The sequence below is a fragment of the Filicampus tigris genome, chromosome 11 (assembly GCF_054856515.1).
Source record: "Filicampus tigris isolate MCC_2025a chromosome 11, RoL_Ftig_1.0, whole genome shotgun sequence".
In the NCBI taxonomy this organism is placed as follows: domain Eukaryota; kingdom Metazoa; phylum Chordata; class Actinopteri; order Syngnathiformes; family Syngnathidae; genus Filicampus; species Filicampus tigris.
In genome coordinates, this window is record NC_141227.1 from 18,460,917 (window position 1) to 18,486,244 (window position 25,328).

At 42.2% G+C, this 25,328-nt stretch overlaps 3 protein-coding genes across 5 annotated transcripts in view; 2 read left to right on the top strand and 1 right to left on the bottom strand.

Moving 5' to 3' along the window:
* The first annotated feature begins 85 nt into the window (after positions 1 to 85).
* On the top strand, positions 86 to 9,797 carry LOC147140019 (protein FAM13A-like). 3 transcript variants are annotated; one of them, XM_086045196.1, is made up of 6 exons: positions 86 to 751; positions 1,354 to 1,555; positions 1,644 to 1,850; positions 2,999 to 3,179; positions 4,438 to 4,580; positions 9,656 to 9,797. In XM_086045196.1, exons 1-5 carry the CDS (start codon positions 725 to 727, stop codon positions 4,577 to 4,579), a joined length of 759 nt encoding a protein of 252 aa, XP_085901322.1. In that variant the 5' UTR covers positions 86 to 724; the 3' UTR covers position 4,580; positions 9,656 to 9,797. The 3 variants fall into 3 exon arrangements, with proteins under 3 accessions (XP_085901322.1, XP_085901321.1, XP_085901324.1); XM_086045195.1 differs by lacking the exon at positions 9,656 to 9,797 and adding an exon at positions 9,196 to 9,282; XM_086045198.1 differs by lacking the exon at positions 9,656 to 9,797 and adding an exon at positions 9,196 to 9,282 and having other exon boundaries at positions 139 to 186.
* A 400-nt stretch (positions 9,798 to 10,197) lies between these two features.
* On the top strand, positions 10,198 to 20,330 carry fam13c (family with sequence similarity 13 member C). Its single transcript, XM_086045193.1, has 10 exons — positions 10,198 to 10,436; positions 11,946 to 12,195; positions 13,052 to 13,181; positions 13,318 to 13,399; positions 14,415 to 14,632; positions 14,705 to 14,788; positions 15,650 to 15,754; positions 16,435 to 16,625; positions 17,026 to 17,127; positions 18,276 to 20,330. Exons 1-10 carry the CDS (start codon positions 10,211 to 10,213, stop codon positions 18,400 to 18,402), a joined length of 1,515 nt encoding a protein of 504 aa, XP_085901319.1. The 5' UTR covers positions 10,198 to 10,210; the 3' UTR covers positions 18,403 to 20,330.
* phyhiplb (phytanoyl-CoA 2-hydroxylase interacting protein-like b) overlaps positions 18,492 to 25,328 on the bottom strand; it is a 47,632-nt gene continuing 40,795 nt past the window's right edge. Inside the window, exons 3-5 of the mRNA XM_086045194.1 lie at positions 23,987 to 24,161; positions 23,171 to 23,288; positions 18,492 to 21,781 (exon numbers count right to left, since the gene is read on the bottom strand). Coding sequence (XP_085901320.1) covers positions 21,229 to 21,781; positions 23,171 to 23,288; positions 23,987 to 24,161 — 846 coding nt within the window. The 3' untranslated portion in view covers positions 18,492 to 21,228. The remainder of the gene's footprint in view (positions 21,782 to 23,170; positions 23,289 to 23,986; positions 24,162 to 25,328) is intronic.

Consider the following 25,328-nt stretch of genomic DNA (forward strand, 5'->3'; position numbering starts at 1 on the left):
TATTGCTGTTGTGAGCGTGACAGGCGCTGTGGGCGTGGCTTGTGACGTTGACAGACACGGAAGTAAATGACCATGATAACGCGAGTGTTCGTTAAAGGAAAACGTCGGCATTACGTGATTTAGAATGATAAGCACATCACCGCAACGCCAATACGTGTATATGAACGGATTACACAAAACCTGTAGGTCGGTCAGTCGGTTATTATTTACGTTTCCATGTTAAACCTGGGAGTTGTAATTCAAATTTCAAAACGTCGCACATTTTCTTCGTCATACGTCCAGCAGTCCCGTGATACAAAGAAAGTATAACACAAACACTCTCTGTCCACACACAGTATGGTATTGTAGTATTTACTTTACTTTAAAACCAGCAATGCTCAAGCTTCTTTAGTTATTCGGGTTCTAAAATATAATTGACTTGGGGGGGAAAAAAACGCGCGCGCGGAGCGATCGCACCGTCAATCAGTATGTTGCTTCATTTCCCTCCGCAAGTCTTTTTTTTTTTTGGCCAGCCAAAGCTGACCTCATTAGTTAGTCCCTAGTCTAAATTAAATGGCTCTCTTGAGCTATTAATTGAAGACCACATTCAAACTCTAATACAAAAGTCTGGGGTTGTCTTTCACTAGGCAACCCTTTCTGAGAACAAATGGCAGCAAATGAAAGAAAGTAAGACAAAACACCAAGAGAGTCAAGTGCTTGCCGTGCAAGCCCATTTGGCTGCAACATGGGAGGAAAACATTCATTATTCTCCGTAAGTAAATCTTCAGTCACTTATTTCCACCTTTATTTTTATTAGGAGGTATCTAGAGGTTAAATAACCTTAAAATTATTAAGTGTAATTTTGATTTGAAGACAAATGTTTTTCTATTGTTCTAATTGTCATGGTGGAGTTGGTCTGAGGCACATCTCCCTCACAGTTCGGAGGTTTGGGATTTGAATATCGGAATTTCTGTGTCTTTGCCAGTAATGTATTTTGTGGTTTACAATAATATTTAGCGATATTTAAAATTTGATATTATATACATCTGCTTAGAAAGTAAAGCGTGGAGAGTCTCTGTAGCCAAACTGTATGAGTGCAGTAAGTGAATGGGGCGATCGATCCTAGCCCACAGCCTCTCAAAATACCAACGCTGTCTACTAATTACAGGTTGGCAGTTACAAGATAAATGGGCGGTGTTCAATCACTTGGTGTGTGGTGAAGAAACGCCAACTAGCTCTTTTCTGATGGTCCACTTCAGTCACTTTCGGCTGCATCGCTCGGTGTGCAGCGGGGATAGTGTCAAGTGTTTGCCAGTAAAGGTCAGGAAACCCTGACAGTAAGCCACTCACATTGTTGTACCTCTCCCCTTACAGCACGAAAGGTCTTCGGCAATAAGGATGTGGTTCAGTCTTCATTTCAACCCAAATCTAACTGCTCCTGTCCGGGTCCCAAAGTCTGGAGCGGCGCCCAAGTGTGTGTTTGGCGTTTCCCTACAGACACTGAGACAAAACGGGAAGATGATCAATGGGATACCGCTTGTTTTACGAGATATGGTGGAGTTCTTGGAGAAAAATGGTTAGTGATGCCCACGTCCTATGACACGATGTCTTATTCTGTGATTCATTCTGAAACCGTTTGTGACTCCATTTTCTTTCGTCATCAGCGATGGACTACAAGGATCTCTTTTGCGTGGGCGGCTCGGCGACGAAGATCCACCAATTGAGGTGGCGGCTGGATCATGGCGAGAAAGTCAAACTGGAGCTGGAACAAGTGTCCACTGTAGCTTCGCTCCTCAAGCTCTTCTTTCAACAGCTGCCCGACCCCATCATCCCAGAGTACCAACGCAGAAATCTCATCCAGACCTTCAGAGGTACGGTTCATCTTCTTGCATAATCTAGACTTGGTTGGGAAATGCAACTTGCCAGTTGCCAGTTACAGCCACTTGTTGCTTTTACAACCAGTGCAACTTTACGACTTAAGACGACGTCTACTAAAAAGGCCATAGATTTCAAGGTTACAATAAAATTAATCAGGATCTGTAGAGGAAATTAGAGCTAAGGTTAGCACAATCTGATGCCTCTCAAAGAGCAAATCAAACCAAACATATTTTTGTCAAGAATATGTTCCCAGCAGCTTCAGAAAACAGGTCAGCCGCGATTGGTCGTTATCTGAGCCCTGAGCAGTTGTGATGTCATTTTCAGTCGACAGAAATGACAAAATGGCCGCCCCCGGAGATGGCTAAAAACGGGGGATTAACTCTTATTCCACAAAGGCAATATTTATCAGAATGCCTTGTTTCAACTAGGGGGCTTGCATAGAACATATTCTTGAAAAAAATATGTTTAGGTTGACTTCCGCTCTAAGCAAAATCTAAGTGACTTCACACATTTGCCAATTGGGGTTGCTCTTGGTGTCCTCGAGATAACCAATGTATTAGATCATTTCGCCGGCATTTGATCATTCTCTCATATGTATGGCGGATAACTGGTTATGAACAAGGGGGAAATGCGGCAAGCTTTGGCCCTCGGGCCTTGAGTTTGACACCGGTGTAATGACTAGAAGAAGAGATGGAAGAAGCAAGGCTAACTGTTAGCTTATCTGGTAGCTACGTAGCAGCTACAAACTCTTGTCATTTATTATGCTGAATGATTTGTGAGACACAATCAGCCGCTCCACTATTTGTGTCCGGCAACACCGCCATCTTCAGGTTGCTTTGTTTTTGACTACCACTCCATTTCCCAGACCATTGATTGTTGGTATGTGTATCCTGCTTTAGCGTTCCTCTCAGACTTTTCCAAACTGCCAGTCGTATTTTCATTAGGAATGGGCTTAATAGTTGATTAACCGTGAATTGGCCGATTGTTGATTAAAATAAAGTGTTTGGAACATTCAAAAATCAAGTACTGGATTTCAATTCACATTCATATCATTTATCAAAAGCCCAGCCCGAGATGAAATCACAAGATTGTGAGACTTCATGAATGCAAATTCTTGTCCTTTATCATGTTCACTCCCTAGCCAGCACAGACGAGACCCAGTTGAACTTGTCCTTGAAAAAACATCTTAGCCGCATCCCGGACGACAACCTCACCATCCTGTTGTACTTCGCCAACTTCCTTTCCAGAGTGGCGGCTTGCAGCCAGTTGAATCACATGACGGTGGACACTCTCGCCACCATTTTTGGACCTTGCATCTTTCAGTAAGTTGTTGCCGGGGACATTTCACGCTTTCACTCTTGATCTATATGCATGCAGGAAAGGCGGTGGGAGTTATGAACTGCATAAGCTTCTGCGGGAAAGGAAAAAATAAAACACCAGGCAAAGCCTGCTACAACGTCTGAACTTTATTTGCGGTTGGTCAGTCACTTAAAATGGTGGATCCACTGCACGTAGCAATCAACTATCCTAAAATGTTACTTTAGATGCAAGCTGTACACGATTGAAACGTTTTAGACTGGCAAAAGTGTTTTTGAAGGATGTGTTTGTGTCCACTGTAATTCTAGAAACGTGTCACTTGTCACTGAAACGTGTGAAAGCGTGACGTGTGTTCTCAACGCGTGCGCTCGCCATGGTGCCCGCGACAGCTTGTTTGACAGCTCGACCTCTGTCACTCTTGCACATATTTGCCACCCGAGCCTCGAAACAACCCATACGTTCACCTTACGTAAGCCGTCCTGACTTGTCATTCCGACCAGCCTTGGTCGACATTCCCCCATGCTGGTGTGGTCTGTACCTTGTGTACTGATTGAAAAGGTTCATGTGAAGACGTTCTATATTTACACTCCGCATTTGAGATTGCGATGACTTCAAGCCGAACGCGTCGCCCCGAGTCATTTGAATTCGCATATTGGTGATGTTCAAGCAATTACAACGAAATAGCAGCCTCGAAGCCACTTTTGCACTTGGCTGGCTTGTTGCCATGGCGACCAGCTCATCACCCCATTTAATGGTCTATAATATTGGCGGCGGCAATAAAGGGAGCCCGGGAGCAATGGGGTAAAATCCCAATTGGTTCATACTGTTAATTTAATAGCATCACAATGATGTGGTGTTTAGAATGTCTGCCTCATAGTTCCGAGGTTAAATGAGGTATGAGTGTGTCGTCTTGAAGCTGCTAGCAAGATTCAAACAGTCTTTTTATATAACCTTTGTTTAACCAGTTAGGTCAATTGAGAAGCATTTCTCAATCGCGCCAACATTGCTAGCATGACTTCTTCATGATGGCGCATTGCCAAAAACGAAATGCTACCGGTTTGATCTTCTCACTCCTCATTGATCTTTTTACCGCGCTTAAATCCTTCCATGAGGAAGGACTTGAACAAGAACGATATCTCAAGGCGTCACTAATGATGTTTCTCCTATGCATGATTCCCTCCACTAGATGGGAGTGTTTTCCAATGTTTTGGCTGACATGCCACACGGGTGCTTATGTGTCTCACCATTTGTTTTCCTTTGTAGAGTTCCCGCAGGACCCGATATGCTGGAGGAGCAGAACGTGTGCAACACCGTGATGGTCCATCTCCTCAGGAAGCACAAGATCCTCCCTCTGCCCACCGCCATCTCCCGCCCACCTTCCCCGGCGTCCTCCAACCCCTTCTGAGGTGACTTTTGAAGTTCTTGGCAAAGTCAAAAAAGATGAGTCATGATAAAGGAAAAAATGAACAATGAACAATGTAAGTAGTATGCATAGACTTTAAGTTAGTGCAGGGGCGGAGCCAGAACATGGCCAATGGGTGGGTCTGGACAAATCAGGGTGGGCCTGAATATTTCTCACTTTGCACAATCCTCCTGTCCCGACACATCGTATATTCAAATAAAATGACAAACCGAATAATATGAAGTTTGGATCTTCCTTAGACAACCACAATTATGCCATTCTTAATATTCAATTAAAAAAAAAATACACAATTTCATAAAAATGTAAAAGTATATATTTTTTCATGAATCTCACTGGGTGGGCAGTCTGTAAATCTGGGTTCACACCCAGGCCCACCCATGGCTCTGCCCCTGAGTTAGTGTAAAAAAAAATACAAAAATAAAAAATGAATAAAAAGCAAGTTAAGTAGTCCAAGATGGAGACTGCACTTTTGTTAGCATTGGGGCTGAATAATTTTGAAAGATGATCTAATTACAATTTTTTTCCCCCTCAGTATTGCGATTGCGATTTAATAAACGATTATTTTTTAAGGTCTTCTTTTCAACATACACAAGCAATAAATTAATTTGTATTTACAATAAACCATATTCAATGTATTTATTTTTATGATACAAAAATGTTTTGTTCTTATTGGTTAGTCTTAAAAGCAAATGAAGCATGAATTAAAATGAAAGATTTGCACTTCAATTGCCGCTTTTAACTTACTGAACACTTTGACTTGACGTCTGTGAGGCATTCGCGATGTCATCTTCTCAAAATTCTACCAAAGAAGTGTGGCGTAAACATGTCAGCAAGTCATAAATCAGATTACAACAATAATGCAAACAAATCTGTGCCTTCATCACTTCAACTTGTCATTTTAGGCATGACGTAGCTACACATTGTATAAATAAATAAATAAATAAGTCAACTATTTGCAGGGCTTAGGGACTGGACCGACCCGTGAATACAGTAAATAATTGACACCCATTGAAATGCATTGGGGGGTAGAAAAAAAATCATTTCAACCCCCCAAATTCTTTGAAAAAAAAGAAAAGAAAATAATCTGCAGATATGCAAATCTACACGTGCCAAAACATGAGTATGCGGGGGTCCACTGTATATAAAAAATAAAGCCGACCGACCGAGTGAAATCAAGAATAGTTTAAGAAAAAAAAAGGATTCTACTACATTGCAATGTCAATATGAAAATCGCTTAATTGTTTCATGGGTGTCTGCCAGCAAGAAACTCAGCAGCAAAAAATGGCGTCGAGTGATTATGTTTGAATGCGAGTGCTGCAGTGTGCACGCTGTGGCCCACTTGGACCGACAACGACTGGCGACATGGTGCTGCGCGTACTGTTTACGTGCGTGTGTTTGGGCTCACGCTGTAATTGAAGGCAGAGGATGAGCCGGTCTGCCTCCAGGAAGTGGCTTGTTGACGATGGAGTGCTCATCATGCGTGCACTCTCCTTGCTAATGGAAGCCGCCCTCATGTCAGCTGTATGCTTGACTGCTGGCCATGTCCATGGAAAAGCATGTTGTTGTTTTCTGAAGTCTTACGTGATTCATCTGTTGCTACAGAGCCGACGCAGCGATAGAAAAAAATAAAAGATGCAATTTTGATATTCTTCACGATAAAGGGACGGATAGGGATTTAAAAAAAAAAAAGTTTTTAAGTCACAGTGTGATCTTCTCATCCTTCCGAGACGAAACATGGACAAAATCCCGCATTTGATTATTAAAAATCTTTTCAGCCCGATGAGCTAGTGGTTAGCACGTCTGCTTCACAGTTTGAAGGTTCTGATGAAGGAATTAATTGACACCTTCTGAGTCACGATAGATTTTGTAATTCACCGCAAACAGCCAGGGACAAACTTTTTTTTTTTTTTTTTTTTTTTCAGGACAGCATGGCGAGCTATTGGTTAGTCTGACTTTCTCACAAGTCTGAGTTTTGGCGTTCGAATGTCAACCCCAACATCCCCCAACATTCCAAATTGAAGTCTCCAAACTGTGAATAGTTGTTGGTTTATTTGTGCCCTACAATCGAGTGCTACCAGTCTTGGATGTACCCAACTTCCCGCCAAAAGTCAGCTGGTATGGGCTGCATCTCACCAATGGATTTACACTCCTCTTTAGCCTTGGCGGAGGCCTGCGCTCGACTTAGCGATACTACCGGTACAGGCCCGAAGTGACTAGTGTGGACGTTCTGGCGAATTACCAGTCCCCGGATCCGTTTGAAACACTTGAATCCGACTATCACCTTGTCGTACAAATGTATAAACAACATTTTAGGCAGGCCATTGCATTATATATGGTACAGACTGCCTACCCAAGTCACAATAACTTAATACCAAAAGAAGCAATCATTTAATAAATTATTAGAAACAACACTGTGACTATACTACACCCTGTCTGTACAATAAACACATTAAAGAGACATAACACAATCACAAGTGTTACTTTTAATGGCAACAAAGCATGATGGGAAAACCTCCGATTACTGTTGGTGTCGTAAAGTTAGCATCAGTCCGCTAAGTAGTGCACCAGAAGCGGTGTGAATGGGTTTCAAAATAAGAGCGCTAACAGGAAGTGCTGTCTTAACCATACCCTAACCTTGCAGGCTCAAATGTCATGTCATGTCATTTTCCAAACCGCTTATCCTATACAGGGTCGCGGGGAGTTGCTGGAGCCTATCCCAGCCGTCAACGGGCGAAGGCAGACTACACCCCGGACTGGTCGCCAGCCAGTCGCAGGGCACACATAGACACTGTCACTGAGCGGGAATCGATCCCACGCTGCCCGCACACAACTCGGGCGTGTGTACCACTACACTATCAGCGGACAGGCTCAAATGGTTCTTGTTAAGTGAAGTAAAATGTCTTATCCTATATTATGTATACTTCTCATACTTGTTCAAATAAACGGCGACGGTAATCTTGTAGGAACATTCAGTTCTAAATTAGGTTCCTAATGATTTTCAATGATGACAGTTTAAGTAGTCGGTGTCTGATTTGCGTGACAAAAGAAGTCATGTCACTTTTTAAAAGTTTGCTCCTACGTTGTCTGCTCATCTCAAAAAGGCCCTGGCTGACATTGTTGTTTCCATCTTCGCTGACGTGACGCGATTGCTCGGGACGCTGCGGTCGTTCCCTTTGCGCCAGCTTGACTCGCTTTGGCTCCGCTCGTCGTGCGCTCTGTGTGACAAGTGGGTTACTGGAGCAGCGCGGTGCCCACAGACACGCTTTTGATATGATTCCAGTCCAAATAACACGGACCCCCCGCGGGGGTCGGGGGTGGGGCGGGGATAGCGCACGTGCCCGCTAACTGGCTTCTTTGCACTGACCTAGTATGGTGGGTGGCACGCTGCTTCCAGAGAGCAGAGCTGCAGGACAGGTTGTCTCGCTTGTGCCTCACTGATGTCACACATGACTAAACCAGAACCTTAATGGACTTGCCAGATGGCCTCGGAGCAACACAAACACCAGCACACAAATACACACATTTTGGGACAGATTTGCAGGAATGATTAGAAATAGAGACGCCATTTGTGTCATGTCTCCAAACAGAGCCATTACATTTGACATTTTATTCATGACAAGACTCAACCATCATATGTTGTTGACATTACTGTCGCATTAGTTATAGTCATACAGTATGATTCTATTAGTCATAGTTGTGTATATGACCAGTTGGGTAGAGTAGCCACAGATTGTACTCAAAGACTGCTGTTTGTTTAAAATCATGTGACTTAAACTGAATTAAAAAAAAAAAAAACGCCTAAAAAAAGTGGAGCGATTCGGTTCTTTGGGATTACGAGTCGATTCGATACGGCTCATTGCAAGAGGGAACGGTCCAGTGCGCTTCTTGTTGTCATACAATATGAATGAACTTGTGCTGTAATTAGATGTTTGCATATCTAATAAAAGGTGATTCTATATATATATCTCGAGTTTTAAAGACTGCTACATTTTAAAGAGGAACGATTTGATTCTGGTGCACTACATCTTTGGGGCGGTGGTGTTATAGCAGTAAAGACCCTTCCAGCATTGTATCTTACAATTGAAAATATTTTGTACTTAATAAACTTTATTAAAGTAGGGGGAGGGCTGGGGAGAGTCTTTCGTTTACTGTGTTTGGTCCAAGGTTATTAGTGGTCACTTCAAAGGTGTTTTGTTTTTAGTTGGATATTCTTTGGCCAAATTCGTATCAAAATGAGAAAAAAATATATATAACAAATAAAATATACAATAAATAAAATTTTAAAAAATGAGTATCACTTTATAAAATAACTGATGTGATGAAAATTGTTTAAATCCAAACAAAACCAATTTGGGGATTCAAATCGTTTTTTTTTGTCACACCCGTAATGCAAATGTGTGCAAAAACGTGTTTTTTTGTGTGTGTGTATTTTTTTTTCTTTTACAGTACAGGACTGTTGATGATGCACTTTGTTTGCCATGTGTCTTATGTCACACTGTAAACTGCCACTGCCATGGAGCATTTTCCTTGTGTGTACGTGCCGCGCTCAATGGACTGCAGCACAATGACACATCATCGCTGTGTTTGTCCTCCTTTAGGCAAAAGGAGGAGGAGGAGGCGGCGGCGCTTCTCCTGACGCACGCACGCACGCAAACGCACGCACACACACACACACTGACAATTACCCAGGCTATGACGTACAATGGATCACTCCATCCTTGCTGCCATTTTTAGACTCCTAATCTGTGACAACAGGGCACCTTCGATGCTCGCGTAAGTCATTTTTTCGGACTTTTGTCTTGAAACATGCTCGCTTGTTTGCGGCTGCCTCATCTATCGATGAGTTGTCCCTCCCTCTCTCCCTCCCTCCCTCCCTGCCCTTGTGACGCACAATGCTGTGTTTTTTATGAATGAACAGTGTAGGAGCGTGAGAAAGCAGCGTTTGAAGCCATGATGATGATGAGGATGATGATGATGATGTCAGAGCGACTTACATGGCCAGCCCCCCCCCCCCCCTTTCCCCAAAACGCCTCAAAGCAAAACCGCTTCTCATTGCAGCCTCCACGTTCGTGCAGGAGAGCGACGTGACTCCCGCAGCGCCATCATCGCGTAGCCGCCCTGGCTGGCTTTGACAACGTTGCCGTGGTAACCCCCGCCCCGCTCGCATCCTCCTCATCTCCTCTCATCTCCCCGAGCACGCACACACCCACGCCGCACGCAACGACACGAGCGGTATTCCCGCCGCGCCCCTTCTTGCCGCGCCTGATGAATAATCCATGTGGAGGCAGTTGAGGCGGGGAACGCCGGGCGGCAAGCAATGCCATGTGCGTCGATCCTCCTTTTCTACTCGTCGTGTTTTCCTGCATAATGGACCTCTGTGCTGGATCGCGCGCTTGGACGCCGACATGTTTGGACAGCGGTCCTTCTGACTTTTTGGGGTTGAGCGCCGTCACGAGCAAGGCGATTATTTTCAAGACGTGAGGCACGCCAAGGCGGAGGCCAGCAGCATTTACTACTAAACGCGGCGTGACGCCTTTCCTGGGCAGGACTTTCTCCTCGTCCCTCTGGAGGACTTTTGAAGCTCAGGAAAGACACCCCTCTGCGCCCGTAGCCATGTTCTGCTTCTGCTTCCAGAGCCCCTCCCTCAAGCTCCAAGCACTGGAGTCTGATTTTAGCCCCCCCGACTTGGAGCAAGAAGACCCCCGAGAGCAAAAGAACCTGCCAGCCCACCAGCAGCCTCTTTTGAGCGGGCAGCCAAGCCCGCATTTAGACCACAAGCCGCTCCTCCACTCGCCTCCGACAACGCCAGCTCAAGACACGATCCAGTCATCACTGCGCAGTGAGTGCATCCGCACGCACGCACGCACTCAAATATCTGTGTTTTTAAGGTGCTTGTCATCTGTTGTATTGTTTTCTTATTTTTGGGGTTTGTTCCTTAATGCCAAGTTTCCGGACATTGATTGAGCCAAGGCAGGTACACTCAAATATCAGAAACATCTCACGGCACACCAAGGTTATTATAGTTAACGAAGACTAAGGAAATGACTAAAACTCAAATTTGAAAAAAAAATCCTTTTTTTTATGCACTCAGAAAAACAGAAAACAGAAAAAAAAAGTGAAACTGCATTTTTAAAACTAAAATTATAGCGAAAATGTCCTTCATTTTCATCTTTGTCGGTTAATATCATACATGAGCGTTCAGGGTTCAAAATTTGAACTCATTCATTGCCATTGACAAATGTATTTGTCTTTTCGCAATCCAACCATCCAATCCCAGGAACTTAATTATATAGATATATATTTTATTTTTTCAAACGTTAAGGTAAAAAAAGGGTCTGAAAAATGTCTGGCAGTGAATGAGTTAAATGTATTTATTTGAGCATTGCTCTACTTCACACAGAGGAAGGAAGCTCAAGCAGCTGTTTGAGAATTATTGTAGTTTACTCTATTACACAATACTTAGTGACCTTTTTTTATTTCACACTCAACAAACGCTCAGTATATAAAAAAAAAACCTAAAACAAATACTAAAACGAATAAAATAAAAAACAAAAAACTATAAGTAAATCCAAGCATTTTCCAAAAATAAAAACAAATGAAAATAACTAATAATCTTGCACTTAAAGCAAATTAAAATTAACTGAAGAAAAAAAAAGACAAAACAAAGTCAAAACAAACTAAAAACTAACTGTAGTGAAAAATCTAAAACTAATACGCACACTGATTGTAGCCAAGAAGCGGGGTACACCCTGGACTGGTTGCCAGCCCAATACATATTAAATATAGACAAACTGCCAATAAATAACTCCACACCAGAAGGCCAGCGGTGAGATTGAACCTCCGAATTGTCAGGCAAACTTGCTCACCACTAGTCCACAGTGACGTGCTCCAAAAAATGGAATCATTTGTGTGATTGTTTTTGGGGAATGTTGAAAACCATCGCGACTCAGAAGGTGTCAATGAATTCCTGTATCAGAACCTGACAACTGTTAGCAGGCATGCTAATCACTCGCGCTCCGTGCTACTCTGCCACAACACATTTGGTCAAAAATGATAGTTGGCCCAAAAAACGAATATAACCTCAAAGCAGTTCAGGATTTTATCGTATATTTTTTCATATTTGATAATTAGAAAAAACATATTTCGCAAGAATAAGGCCTAGTAACCTTTGCGATATACCTTGGTCCAAATATCGTAAGGATAGAAAAATATAGCACAATGTATACACAATACTTCATCCTAGGGCCGATATGGATTTTTCTGAGGCCGATTAATCGGCCTATTACATAATAAATGAAATCACTTCGATCTCCTTTCAACTTTCTCTGTGTTCTTCTCTATCCGGCAGTACCTGCCCCATGGCAGGATTCTTCATGCGCTCCTGCTCCGTCCAGCGCTTCTCCTCCTGAGGGAGCCCCAGGACACGCCGACCCCCCAGCCAGCTCGTCGGGCGGCCCCCCCCTGCTCTCGCTCTCCGCTTTCACCACCGGCGAGTGCCCCGTCCCGTCGCCTCGCTGCCCCAACCTGAGCGGCAGCCTACGCTACAACTCGGACCCCGACACCGCCCCGTCGCCGCCGTGCTCGCAGCATATACGCATGTAAGAGACACTCGCTACCCTTCAGACATTTTGTACATTTTTGTGTCTCTGACATGCTTTTGTCACAGTTCTGAGGCGTCGTTTGTCCTTTGGACTGCAAAGATTCAGAATATTCATTTTTATCATGGACTAAAAAGTGAATTTGGCCACCTCGGGATACCTTTTTAAAATATTGTTATTTACCAGGCTTGATAAAGTCCTTAAAATCAAATTAATTGCTGTTGTCGGTCACCATGAAAAAGGTTAAAGCCTGCGTTTTTGTTGTTGTTGTTGTTGTTGATAAAAACTGTTTGTTTTCCTTCTCGCCTTCTCGTTTGTAACTTTTTTTCGCTGAATCAATGAGATGATGGAATATTCCATCACGTTGAGAAGGAAGGGGAGCACTCGAAACGCTCCTGATAGATGAAGCATTTAGAGTTGTTTTTTTTTTTTTAACACGTGAATTAAGACTACAACAATACTAAGACCCAATAACTTGCATACAAATATACAAACAATCCAAAATTTGCCGTATTAGTAAATCAAGTCAAGTTTATTCATAGCGCTTAATCACACAATCTCAAAGGGCTTCACATGCCCACAGTTGACAAATATTAACAAGCTTTTTTTTTTTTTTTAATACTATCCAAAACACAAATAATATTTGTCATGGCTAGCAGAAAAAAATACTCAATTGAAATCCAAATCAACCTAAAAATGTAGGCTTCAAATTTTGCGACCTTTTTATAACCTTTTGGTGTTGTTTTACCTTTTAATGTTGACCACTGTTTAAAAGTCAATCCTGTTTTTTTTTTTTTTTAGAATTGTATATGTCCTTGTCATAGATTGACTTTTTTTCCCCCCCCTCCCTCTGCAGGGCGCGCTGCAGTGTCCGCGCAGAAGCAGACGACTGCTCCCTGTCCGTGTCGGTGCTGAAAAAACACGTTCAGACCTTGAGGAAGCGGATCAGACAGCTGGAGGAGCATTTTGAGCAGGAGAGGCTCAAGGTGAACATCAAAGTCGAAGCCACTGAGTCACGCTTGAGGCCTGCAAGCCCGGAAGGCCTCGTCTCACCACGCCATCACTATCGTCACATCACCAGTTTGGGAGGTGACTCATGTGGTCCTGTTGATGTTTTTTCAGCCTTCTTATTATGACAAGACCGCACATCCCGAGGTTGCCAAATTGATCAAGGAGCTTCTGAAGAGCCGCAAGCAGCTAAAAGGTACTTGGTTTACACTTTTGTTTTGATGCGAAACACGACAAAAAACATTTTTTGTTGTTAATCCCAAAAAAGTTGGAGTTATATCTTTTTTTTTTCTCTTTATCGTGAACTAGAAGTAACTCACAATGTTTTATAACGGCTATTTGGTAGTTTATATGCAAAACACAACAAAAACAAGTTTCTTTGTTATTAATCAAAAGAAACTCAAAAAGTTTTTTTTTTTAGAATGCGAAAAGAAACCATGAAACCAAAAAAAACAATGTAAGAATGAAATGAGTCACACAATTTTTAAATACATTTTTAGGTTGATTTGAACTGAGTATTTTTTTCTGCTAGACACACAAAAGAGAACATTTTCTTTATGTTTGGGATTTTAAAAAGTAGCTCAGAAAATTTGGTGCTACAGTGAATTTTTTAAATGTGCCGGTAGTTTTTCAGTTTTTTCTTCATCTTTTTGTTTTTTTTTAAATCTGAAACATAAGAAAAGAAATAACTTAAAATGTCCCTCCACTTAATTTGGAGGTGCACGTTTTTTATTTCTTGTTTGTATGTGAAATGTAACAAAGCACATTTTATTTGTGCTTTGACTAATAGATTTTTATAAAATAATTTTTATAATTTAAAGATACATGATTGTTATTGTATTTGTTGGTTTATATGCAAAACCCCCCAAAATATTTGTTGTTTGTCAAAAGAAATAATTATAATCATTAAAAAAAATATATATATACATATTTCTATTGTTCTTTAGACATAAATGTGTGTGTTTTTTTTTTAATGTAAAGCACAACTAGACACGTTTTCTTCATGTGTTTGATAGAAGTCAATCTTAGTATGATTCCGTGTATTTTGTCACCACTGCCAACTGCAATTGACAATAAGAACAAGATAGTCAAAGGAATCAAAAGTGACTTTTTTCTCTCTGATAATGTTGTGGAGACGTCCGTACCTAATGTTGAGCCGCATCGGCCTTCTCAGCCACGAGCTAAGTTTGTTCGTTTGTGTGCTCGTGCAGAGCTCAAGCTGTGTCACGCGGACGACGTCGTCCCCAAAAGCGATTTCCACCCTGCTCTGGAAAGGAGCAACCCGAGCGAGGCGGCCCTTTCGGGCCTGGATCTTCAGCAAGTGAACAACAACAGCAACGCCAAGCCCAGCGTGGAGGAAACGCTCCACGTCATCGGCAGGACGCTGACGGAGAGGCGGCGAGAGCTCAGCCTGCCGGACAGCATCAAGGTTGGCTTCTTTCAATCGAACGGGGCGAGTAAGACTTTTCCGACGTTGACCGTGGTGCGTCTCGACGTGCAGGAGATGAACCAGTCGCAGATGAGCATGGAGAAGTCCAGCCTGCAGAAGTGTTTGCTCTACTTTGAGAGTCTGCATGGACGCCCGGTAAGAGCACCTTTTGATTTGACCGTCTTATCTCTCGCCGGGTTTTACGTGATGTCATCAGACCTCTTCCGGTAACAATTTTCCAGCGATGGTCTTCAGGCTTTGAGGTATTCATGTCCTGGATGCGTTTGATGTATACATGATGCACAAATGTTACAAGACGTGCACTAATGTACTAAACTGATATTGAAACCTTTTTGGGATTTCAGGGCAAGAAGAACCAGATTGATTTGGAATAATATTGCAGGTCAAATCGGTCTTGTCATCTTTCTTGTTTTTTGGGTGGTTTTCTGTTGTTGTAATACAACAAAAATATACTTTCTGAAGTTTAGTTAAAAAGAACCGGTACATTATTTTTGTGTTTTAATCTTTTTGGTGGGTTCTGTCTATGGATACTTTTTTTTTTTTTTGCTTTTGTTTCTCCTATTTTGCTTTTTTGCTTTTCTGCAAAACACAAAAAAACAAATTTTCTTGTGTTTTGGGTACAACATAAAGAGTATCCAAAATTCTGATTTCATTTATTTGGGGAGTTTTTGTTTTTGTGCACAAAGAACCACACTCCCCCCCAAAAAATCTCCATTTTTATAAAAAAAAAAAAAAAAAATATTTGGAAATGCAGGATGTTTTTTTTTTTTTTTTAATTTAAAATATTTTTTGCGTGTGTTTTGGATTAAAAGAAATTAGTCACTATAGTCTGATTTTTTTTTTTTTTTTACGTACATTGTGTTTTAATGCAAAACACAAATCTTTTCAGCAGGGCTACTTGACTGAACTTTTCATTCCACATCTTTGGAAATACTCTAACGTGTGCCAATTGCATGGTGCTCTCAATAACAATGCGCTCTCCCTTTGTGTCTTTAGAGTAGTGCGAAGGAGCAGTCGCTGGTCAAACCTTTGTACGAGCGCTACCGCATCCTCAAGCAGCTGCTGCTTTCCTCTGCCACCTGCACACTCATCACCACCATTGTGAGTAGAAAGAGCTTCAAAGAGAGCTTCATCTCCCTTAGTCACTTACTCATAGTGAAATAACATTTAAGCCAAACGCACACACAAAAAATATGTTTCTTTGTGGTTTGTGTAAAAAGAAATACAGTGAAGCACATTTTATGGGGGGGTATGTTGTTTTTATGCAAAATTGTGTTTTCTGAGTTGTTAATCAAAAGAAATACCAACAAAATTTCGGGATGTAGGATTTTTTTTTTTTTAATGCGATGTGATTTTCTTTGTCGTTAATCTGAAGAAATAACTCACAAAATTTAGAGATACATGTTTTTGATTGCTTGTCTGTTTTTATGCAAATGAAAACAAAATCACATTTTCTTTGCCGTTAAGATGTGTTTTTTTGTTTTTTTTTCATTTATGCAAATCGAAACTAAATCACATTTTTGTTGCTGTTAAGCAAAATAAATGACTGAAAACATTTGGAGAAGATTTTTTTCAAAATGTGAAAAACCCCCAACCTGTTTTGGCTAGAATAGTGTACTCTGCTGCCTTCTTGTGACAATGTGGGCACATTACATAAACTCTGTCCCATGTGCATCAATGGAGCTCATTTTTTAAATGCATTTTGTAAATTATTGTTCAAACCAAGACGACGCGTGTGTGCGTGCGTGTGTGTGTGTGTGCGCGTGTGCGTGTGAGCATAGGAGGAAGAGGACGACTCCGACGACGACCACCCCAAAGAACAAAACCCAAGGCAGCAGTGCGTGTCACCAGGGGGCCCGCTCCCCCCTCCCACTTTGGAAATGTCCGACACGCCGCTGGTGTCGCCTCTGGTGGAAGTCAAGTCTCTCCAGCCGCAGATCGTCACCATGGCAACACTCCATGAGGCTTCCAGGTATAAATTGTGTGCAATCAATCTTTTTTTTTTTTTTTTTTTTTTGTCAGGACGGTAATTTTTTTGTTGGGCTTCTTGGAGCGGCTATTTGTCAGTATTCTCGCCACCTTTTTGTTGGCCTTAACATGCCTGAAAGCTCAAATTCTTGTGTGCATGTGTATGCCGGTGAACATGTAGTAATTGTAGGGCTCCATCTAGTGGAAGAGCATTGAATTGTTCTGCCTGTCACAATTTCACAATTTTTTTTTAGTAATACCATAATTAATTTTTGGAGCAATTAAGTCAACTTTTTTTTTTGTTTGTGCAGCATGGTCTCAAAAGTTTGACGATCATTTCAATTCTTGGCCAAGAAAAAGGGCTCACCAGGGCCCCTTCATTGTGACTTTTATTCATCAAGCAGATCGGAATTACTGGATCATCTTCGGATCACCCGCTTGGAAAAACGCAGGCTCCACCGAGCACTTCGGGAGTTTGAGGATCTTTTCTACACCCTGAGTGGCAGGTACACATCCACAAATACCGGTACATTGCTTTTCAGTTTTATTCTATCTTTAAAAAGGAGCATTTGGTTACAGCAAAAACAATGAACATAATTCAGTAAATGTAATGAAATACAGTGATTCCTCGACTTACGAGTGACCCGGCGCGAGTTTTTGGAGATGGGAGCCGAGTTGCGAGCAAAAACGTTCACAGTTTGACAGATAGTGAAACATTTTTTCAAAAAACTTTTCCTTGCACTTGCTTCAAGCCATTTATAGCCACTCCGAGTTGGAAGTTAATTGTACACTACAAAAAAATAAGGATTCGCTTAAGGCTAATATACAATACGGGCTAACGATACTAGCATCGATGTTGCAGTACTTCGAAACCTTGAAACAACTTATATTAGAATGGTCGCGACACTTGCAGACAAGAGTATACAACAATACTCGCGGGCATATATTCTTTTTCCTCTGCGCAAAATGACTAATACGCCCGCAGCTTCATTGCGACTGTCTTCTTTATGACCGCACACAAAATTCTCATTCTTTACATTCTATTTAATTATGTTACAACTGTATGTTTTTATGGAGTCAAGTACTGCATTTTTTCGTAATAAAAATCACAAGTTTTGGTTGTTTTTTTCTTGGGGCTCTGGAACCAAGTTATGGCATTTCCATTCGTATCAATAGGGAAAGATTGAATAATTTGCCATCCATTTGATGGGCGGGGCTTGCATTCTTCTGTTTGCGTCTTACATTTTTTGCAACATTTGGAGAAGGGTCTGTGGATGCCCAGGGCCACTGTCCCCTCGGCCCCCACCCCCTCCTTGATTATTGACGTCATCAAGGAAGGAATTAAACTCAAAGTCAAGGCACCACTGTGCAAGGGGGAAAAAAAAAAAACTTCCACAAAAGAAACTCCACTTTAGTACACCATGGAAAGCACAGGAAAAAAAGAACTGTACATACTTTTTCTGCTCTGTACACATTCTGCGGAAAGTCTTTTTTTTTTTTGTTAGTTGGATTACAATCGACACTGTACAATCCGAGTAAGGCAACATAGGGCGCGTCGAGCGGTTAAGGAAGCTGCTGCGAGCCCCAAAAACAACCCCCCCCCCCCCCCAAAAAAAAACGCTTGATGAGTAAACTGTGGCCTGTCCTCCCACAGGGTCTGTCAGAAGGAGGACCGCGGGCCCATGGCGGAGGAGTACTGCCAGTACAAGAACCTCAAAGCCAAACTGCGCCTGCTCGAGGCTTTGCTCAGCAAAAAACAGGACACAGCCAAGAGCAACTGAGCTTCACAGTGGAGCGTTTTGTCCAAACCCAACAGGACTTGGTCATGACGATGACGATGATGAAGGTGATGCACTTTACAGGAGGACAATGGCGTTGTAAGTTATTTATTTTTAGTCCAAAAAGCACACGATGAATGAAAGCAAGTGTATGTTGTCGAGCTTTCGGACTCTAAACTTGATGATGATGTTATTGTACATTGGGAGTTATGTAAATATTTGTGTAGGTGAATTATGGCACTGACTTTTTTTGTTTGTCATTATTGTGGAATATGCATTTCCTGAATATCTGGGGGGGAAAAAAAAGGCGTCAATTGCATGAGGGTGTAATAGGGCCATGCTGAACAGAGCAAAAAAAAAAAAGAAAGAAAAAAAAGGACAATTATGAGAGTCACAAAGCAATGAGGACAGTTGTATTTTTTTCAAGAAAAAAAAATCAACAAATGTGTTTTCATAATACCTGACCTTTTTTCTTGTAATGTGACTGTTTTGTTCACATATGACTTTTTTTTCGTGATGTTGAGGAAATCAAGTTTTCTCGACTCTTTGTTCTTTTAATTATTTTTTTTCTCGTAATATTGCGACTTTCTATTGTTATAGTTTTATATTATTACAACTTTTTTGTGATAGTGCCGCTTAAAATAAAGGACCTTTTCTCAACTTATTCATAAAATTTTCATAAAAACTTTTTTCTTGGCAAAATTTCCTAAATGCCTAAATTTACATGTAGTTGTCCCCCCCCAAAAAAAACAACTCAATTGTTTAACCGTAAACTAAATCACATTTTTAAAACAGTCACTTTACAAGAAAAAAAAAGTCATAAGGAAAGCGTACATTTCTCAAGAACAAATTTGAGGAAAAGAATTTCAACAATTTAGAAATTAAAACTTTCAAGAAAAAAAAGGTCGTAATATTACAAACTAAATGTTTCTCATAAAGTTGTTATACTGTACTCTGAATTTTTTTATTTTATCGACAAAAAATATGCGGAGAAAACGATTAAAGTTTATTATATTTTCAATAAAAATGTTAACGTTAGCGTGTACAGAAATGTAATGTTACGACCTTTTCTTTCTCATAAATACAACTTTAAAAACAAAACAAAACAAGAAAAAAAAAAGACAAATTCGGACTTTCTCCCTTGTTGTCAGTTTGACCCACTCCTTCGTATCAAATGCAATCATTGAAACAGTGTAAGGTTTTAAATCCTCCATTGTGCTATATGTGCATCTATATATATTTTTCATTTATTATGACTATTCCGTTTGAATCTTGACTTTGCAACCTTGTGAATGTTGTCATTTGCAGTGCATCACAATTCCACATTGTGTCTCGTCATCTTTGTATGCCGGCTGATGTCGCGCAGTTTGCTTGATGGATATTCCACTTAAATGCTATCAATGACATGAATCAGAGCTCTGTGCACTTCTGGTTTATATAACACTCTATAATAACCTCCCTATATGTACATATGAATGTATCAATAGAAAATAAATATTTTTTCACATTTATCCCACGGAACATTTTTTTGACATTTTTGGGGGGCCTTTCCACCAACCACTACACTAGGACAACAGAATGACTGTTGCAGAAAGGGTTGCCATGGCGACGACACTCACAGTACACCCGTGCTGCAAAAAGACTGCATCATGCTTTTTTTTTGTTCTTTTTTTTTTAAAGGTTATCACATTTGTCCATCACAGACGCTTTCAAGTTCTGTTGCACTAGTTACAGTCCGATTTCCACAGCTTTTTTTTTTTTAAGTCTTCGTTGTTTTTAAATCCTTTGGTTTAAAGAAATAACAGGATTGCTGCAGCCTCACTAAGTTGAAGTATCAGTCCATGCCATAGTTGGAGGTAGCGAGGTATCCCCCGCTGGATCAGTAAACAAAAAGGATGAAAATCAAGTTAGAAAGAATAACGATGCTTCTGCATAACAATAACAAAGCAAAAGAAAACAAAAGTGTTCGTTAGGAAAACAATAGAAAACGTAAATCAAGCAGAGAAGAAGTCGTGTTTGTTAGCGTTGGCGAAAAGGGAGCATTTTCATGGATGGAGATGTGTTGACAGTGCAGTGTGTGTGTTTGAGAACATTTAGGTGCAGTCATCCCACTTTTGTCTCAAGAAAATATCGATCCCCTCGTAATATTACACATTTTTCATAACACTGCAATGTTTTGATTTTTACCCCCCATAATATTACGAGAATAGTCGTTTTTTGATCATCTATAACAGCATGAGAAAAATAAAGTTGTATTTTTCGATTTAAAAAAGTCACCGTATTACGCAAATTTTATGAAAAAAAATTGTAGCGCGGGAACTAAGTTGTTTTTTGATCCTTTTCAAAAGGCGACAATATAGGCGAAAAAGCTGGACTATTTCGATGAAAAAAATCTTTATGGGAGAAAAGCTCGGTATATTAGACAAAGTTAGAATATTCATTTATTTATGTTATTATTCATCGCAAAAAAGACACAGTATTCCTGTATCGCAGATTTCACTTTTCGCAGTTATGTATTTACGTTACATTATGTGCAGGGGACCCACGACTGTATTACCAGAAATGTTTTTGTTTGTTCGTAAATAATCTGCATTTGTCACATTAGTCCAACAGAATGTGGATTCTGGGTGAAAAAAAAAGCCGTTAACAGTAGGCAACAAAAAGTTGTACTTGTTTGTGAGTGTTGATGTCTGACACTATGCACCGCGTACATTATGTGCGCGCGCGCGCGCGTGTGTGTGCGTGTTCTTAAACCCGCCGCTTCATGCAAGTGTTGCTCTGCTGCAGTGCACCGCCCCCAGAGTCCCTCCCCCGCCCCGCGCCAACCCGCTAACGTCCCACGCTGATGTTGCAGGTCTTGCAGCTGGGGTCCTTCTTGGCGTTGACGGTGGACAGACTCATGAGCTGGTGGCCGCTGATCTCGGCCACCGTGCCCAGCGCCAGGTCCACGGGCTCCGTGTAGATCACTTCCAGGATGACGTCCTGGGCGTGGCGGAAGACCAGGCCGTCGCCGTCGTCCCCGCCGCCTTCCTCCCGTTGGCACGTGAGGAATCGGTTGTCGGCGATGTCGAGGGCGGGCAGCCTCTGCTTGCAGAAGTCGTCCCCCCGCGAGCCCTTGGGCGCCAGGACCACGATGACGTAGTGGTAGGCCGTGTACATGCAGTAGAAGTCCCCGAAGTAGAGGTTGGTGTCGGGGTTGAAAAGGGCGTCGGCCCGCACCTCGAAGCGGTGGCGGCCGTACGGGGAGTCCTGCGGGGTCTTGCCCGTGTTGAACTCTGTGTTGCAGCTGAAGAAAAGACCCTCCAGCTTGCCGCTGATCGGAGAACCGTGGCTGCCGCTGTTGTCCTTCACCGAGGGGAGCATCCGGTTGCCGTGCTCCTCCCTGGAAAGGAGCAAAACAAATCAAATCAGCCCGCCTGAGTCACGATGAGCACATATAAATCAAAAGTATGGTGAAGTAGTGGTTAGCACATATTCCTCAAGAGGTTCTGGGTTCGAATCTTGTCTTAGGCCAGGGGAGGTCCACTCAGTGGCTCTTAATCCATTTTTTTAAATAAAACTATTTACTCATGCTGAGCAGTTTTTAATTTCAATAACTGTGTTCACCACGAGATGGCAGATGACCACCTCTCTGCCTAGTTTGCTTCGAATTCTATCATCCATGAAAGTTTTCAACCTAAGTCGCCATGACAACAGCAATCTCACTAGTACATCAATAACAGCAATTGTTTTCTTTCACAAGAACCGTGGACAGTTCGTTTGAAGTGCATGAGCGGTTAATACATTTTTCCTATCAACATTTTCCAGAGTTTGGAAGAACTAGTCCCAACACAGCTCAATGGACCACCATTTTTCGTCTTCTGGAAAGTTTTTGTTGGCCATTCAGGCAAATGACACAGGCCACAGTAGAGGTGTTGGGCTTCCCAAAATTGGAATGGACGGTGACTGTTTGGACATCTTCCCTGGAGGACCGAATCATTTTAAATAACACTAACAAAGAAAAAAGTGTGAGCTGTCAAAATCATCCAAACTGCCGGTTCCATAATGTTGGCTAGCAGTGGGTGCTAGCCTGCATATCCGCAACTAAAATAAGCAGCCTAAATGTTTCCACTATTCCATCACAAATCACCCACAGCATTACTATTCAGAAATTAGTTTTGCTATCCGCGGCAGGCATTTCTAAAACATGCATGTTAGGCTCCTGGACGTCACTGCTAAATTGTTTGCAGCATTCGATTAAGCACGCGCGCGTGTCCAGAGAGTCTTTGCCTGAGGGGCCGCATCTCTTTTGCCCTGAAAACGCTTTCCTAATTCCAGCAGTGTTTCAGAAATCAAGGCAAAGCTGATTACATTCGCAGAAGTGAATGAAATCAATGAAACGCGGCGCTTTGTGTAGCTTTTCTGCATTCTCAGCGCTGCTGTAATGACATTAGCGCAGTGAGGGGAAATTGAGAAAAAGAGATTTCATGATGACAAAGTGCTGAAAAACAAAAGCAGCGCATGGGGCAAGCTCGCCCTTCTTGCGTCGCTGCCGTTTCTCCCCTTCGAGCACACCGACGCGCCAATTAGAATATTGTGATGACACACCTCACGCCGTCGACGCCTGACTATACATGGTTTTTTTTTCCCCCCCAAAACCCCTTTCTATATATACATCGGGGACAGATTCGCGTACTGCGCCGATGTTGATTTTGCCGGAAGTATAGGCACACTAAATCCAGGGGTGTACAGTACAGTCAAACAATTTGTATTGTCATCACAAAGTGCCTACCTGGCGTGGTCGAAGTATTCCTTATTCTGGTTGCGGTAGAAGACGGAGAAGCGCAACATCCGGCCGGAGATCACCTCAGCCTTAGCCAGGAGCTGGTTGAGATGCACGGTGGAATAATCTGGATGGAAAGTACAAACGTCCTCACCATCTACCATCATTTGAAGGGACCATCATTTTGTGCTAGCGGCCAGCTGGTGCGTAGCGTATGAGCACCCCCACCTCCCCCCCATCATCACATGACCTCCTGCACACCCCTCCCCCAACGTCAACCTCTACGGCATTAAATGCCTGACCTCTGCATCGCGAGATAAACTGCATCCGCTCGCCTCGCCGATTTATTTAATCCCACCGTCCTTCCCTAATCGTAACACCCTCCATCTGTATGAATCTCGTTACTGTTCGCTCTCATACATCATGTGGACAAAAGCGCTTGGTCACGTCCGCCGTGATGATCGAGCATCTTTCAGAGCGCAGTGACTTCCTCAAGGATACCTCAAACGTATAGTCATGACAATGAAAGAGTCGTGCGTATGAAGACGGACTGCCTGGAAAACTCAGGGAGGCAATGCGGCGTGCTAGTGGTTAGCGCGTCTGCCTCACACTTTTCAAGTACCGGATTCGAATCTTGTCTCCGAAACAGTTTGTATCAAACAAAGGATTGAAACTCATTCACTGCCATTGGCATATTTATTTGTCTTTTCACAGTCCAGCCATTCAATCCCAAGAATTTAATGTTTTTTTTCCAGATTTTTTTGAAACGTTAGTGTAAAAGTGGAATGGATTCATTAACAGTGTTGCCTGCTTCCCCTGACTCACCGGCGGTGCAGAACTCGACGATTTCGCTCCACTCTGAGACGGCGTAATCCCCGTCGGTCTGTTTGGACGCTGTCTGGACTGCCACCGTGTACTCGGTGCGTGGGCTCAGGAACCAGTGGCCCCGCACTGTCATAGGCAGGGGCACTGCCTTGGCAACCAGCTTGGTTGGCACATCCTGAAGGAAAACGACATCAACCAGACTTCAATGCAATCGCATATACGGCGGTACCTGAAAAAATGTCATTGCTGTAGGTACTGTAGTGTTTGTGTGTAAAGTGGATGCTTTTAAGGCAGGGGTCCCCAACCACCGCTCCGCACAGATGAAAGAGAAAAAAAAAACGGACAGTACTTCCTGTTTATCGATACCGATGCCGATTATTAGTGATCATGGAGGCCGATAACCGATATTTGAAGCCGATATTCATTTGTAGAAAAAGGTTAAAATGGTGTCACATTTTTGAAGAATAAAAACTCCAGCACTTGATTAGGGTTTTCAACTAGGGTTTCAAACTAGGGTTTCAAACTCGGGTTAGGGTTTCAAACTAGGGTTAGGGTTACCAACGGGTTTCAAACTAGGGTTAGGGTTTCAAACTAGGGTTAGGGTTTCAAACTAGGGTTAGGGTTTCAAACTAGGGTTAGGGTTTCAAACTAGGGTTTCAAACTAGGGTTAGGGCTTCAAACTAGGGTTTCAAACTAGGGTTAAGGTTTCAGATCTAGGGATTCAAACTAGGGTTAGGGTTTCAAATTAGGGTTTCAAACTAGGGTTAGGGTTTCAAACTAGGTGGGGTTTCAAACTAGGGTTTCAAACAAGGGATAGGGTTTCAAACAAGGGATAGGGTTTCAAACTAGGGTTAGGGTTTTAAACTAGGGTTTCAAATTAGGGTTAGGGTTTCCAACTAGGGTTTCAAACTCGGGTTAGGTTACAAATTAAGGTTTCCAACTAGGGTTAGGGTTTCAAATTAGGGTTTCAAACTAGGGTTAGGGTTTCAAACTAGGGTTAGGGTTTCAAACTAGGGTTAGGGTTTCAAACTAGGGTTTCAAACTAGGGTTAGGGTTTCCAACTAGGGTTTCAGACTAGGGTTAGGGTTTTAAACTAGGGTTTCAAATTAGGGTTAGGGTTTCCAACTAGGGTTTCAAACTCGGGTTAGGTTACAAATTAAGGTTTCCAACTAGGGTTAGGGTTTCAAATTAGGGTTTCAAACTAGGGTTAGGGTTTCAAACTAGGGTTTCAAACTAGGGTTAGGGTTTCAAACTAGGGTTAGGGTTACAAACTAGGATTTCATACTAGGGTTAGGGTTTCAAACTAGGGTTTCAAACAAGGGATAGGGTTTCACCACTAGGG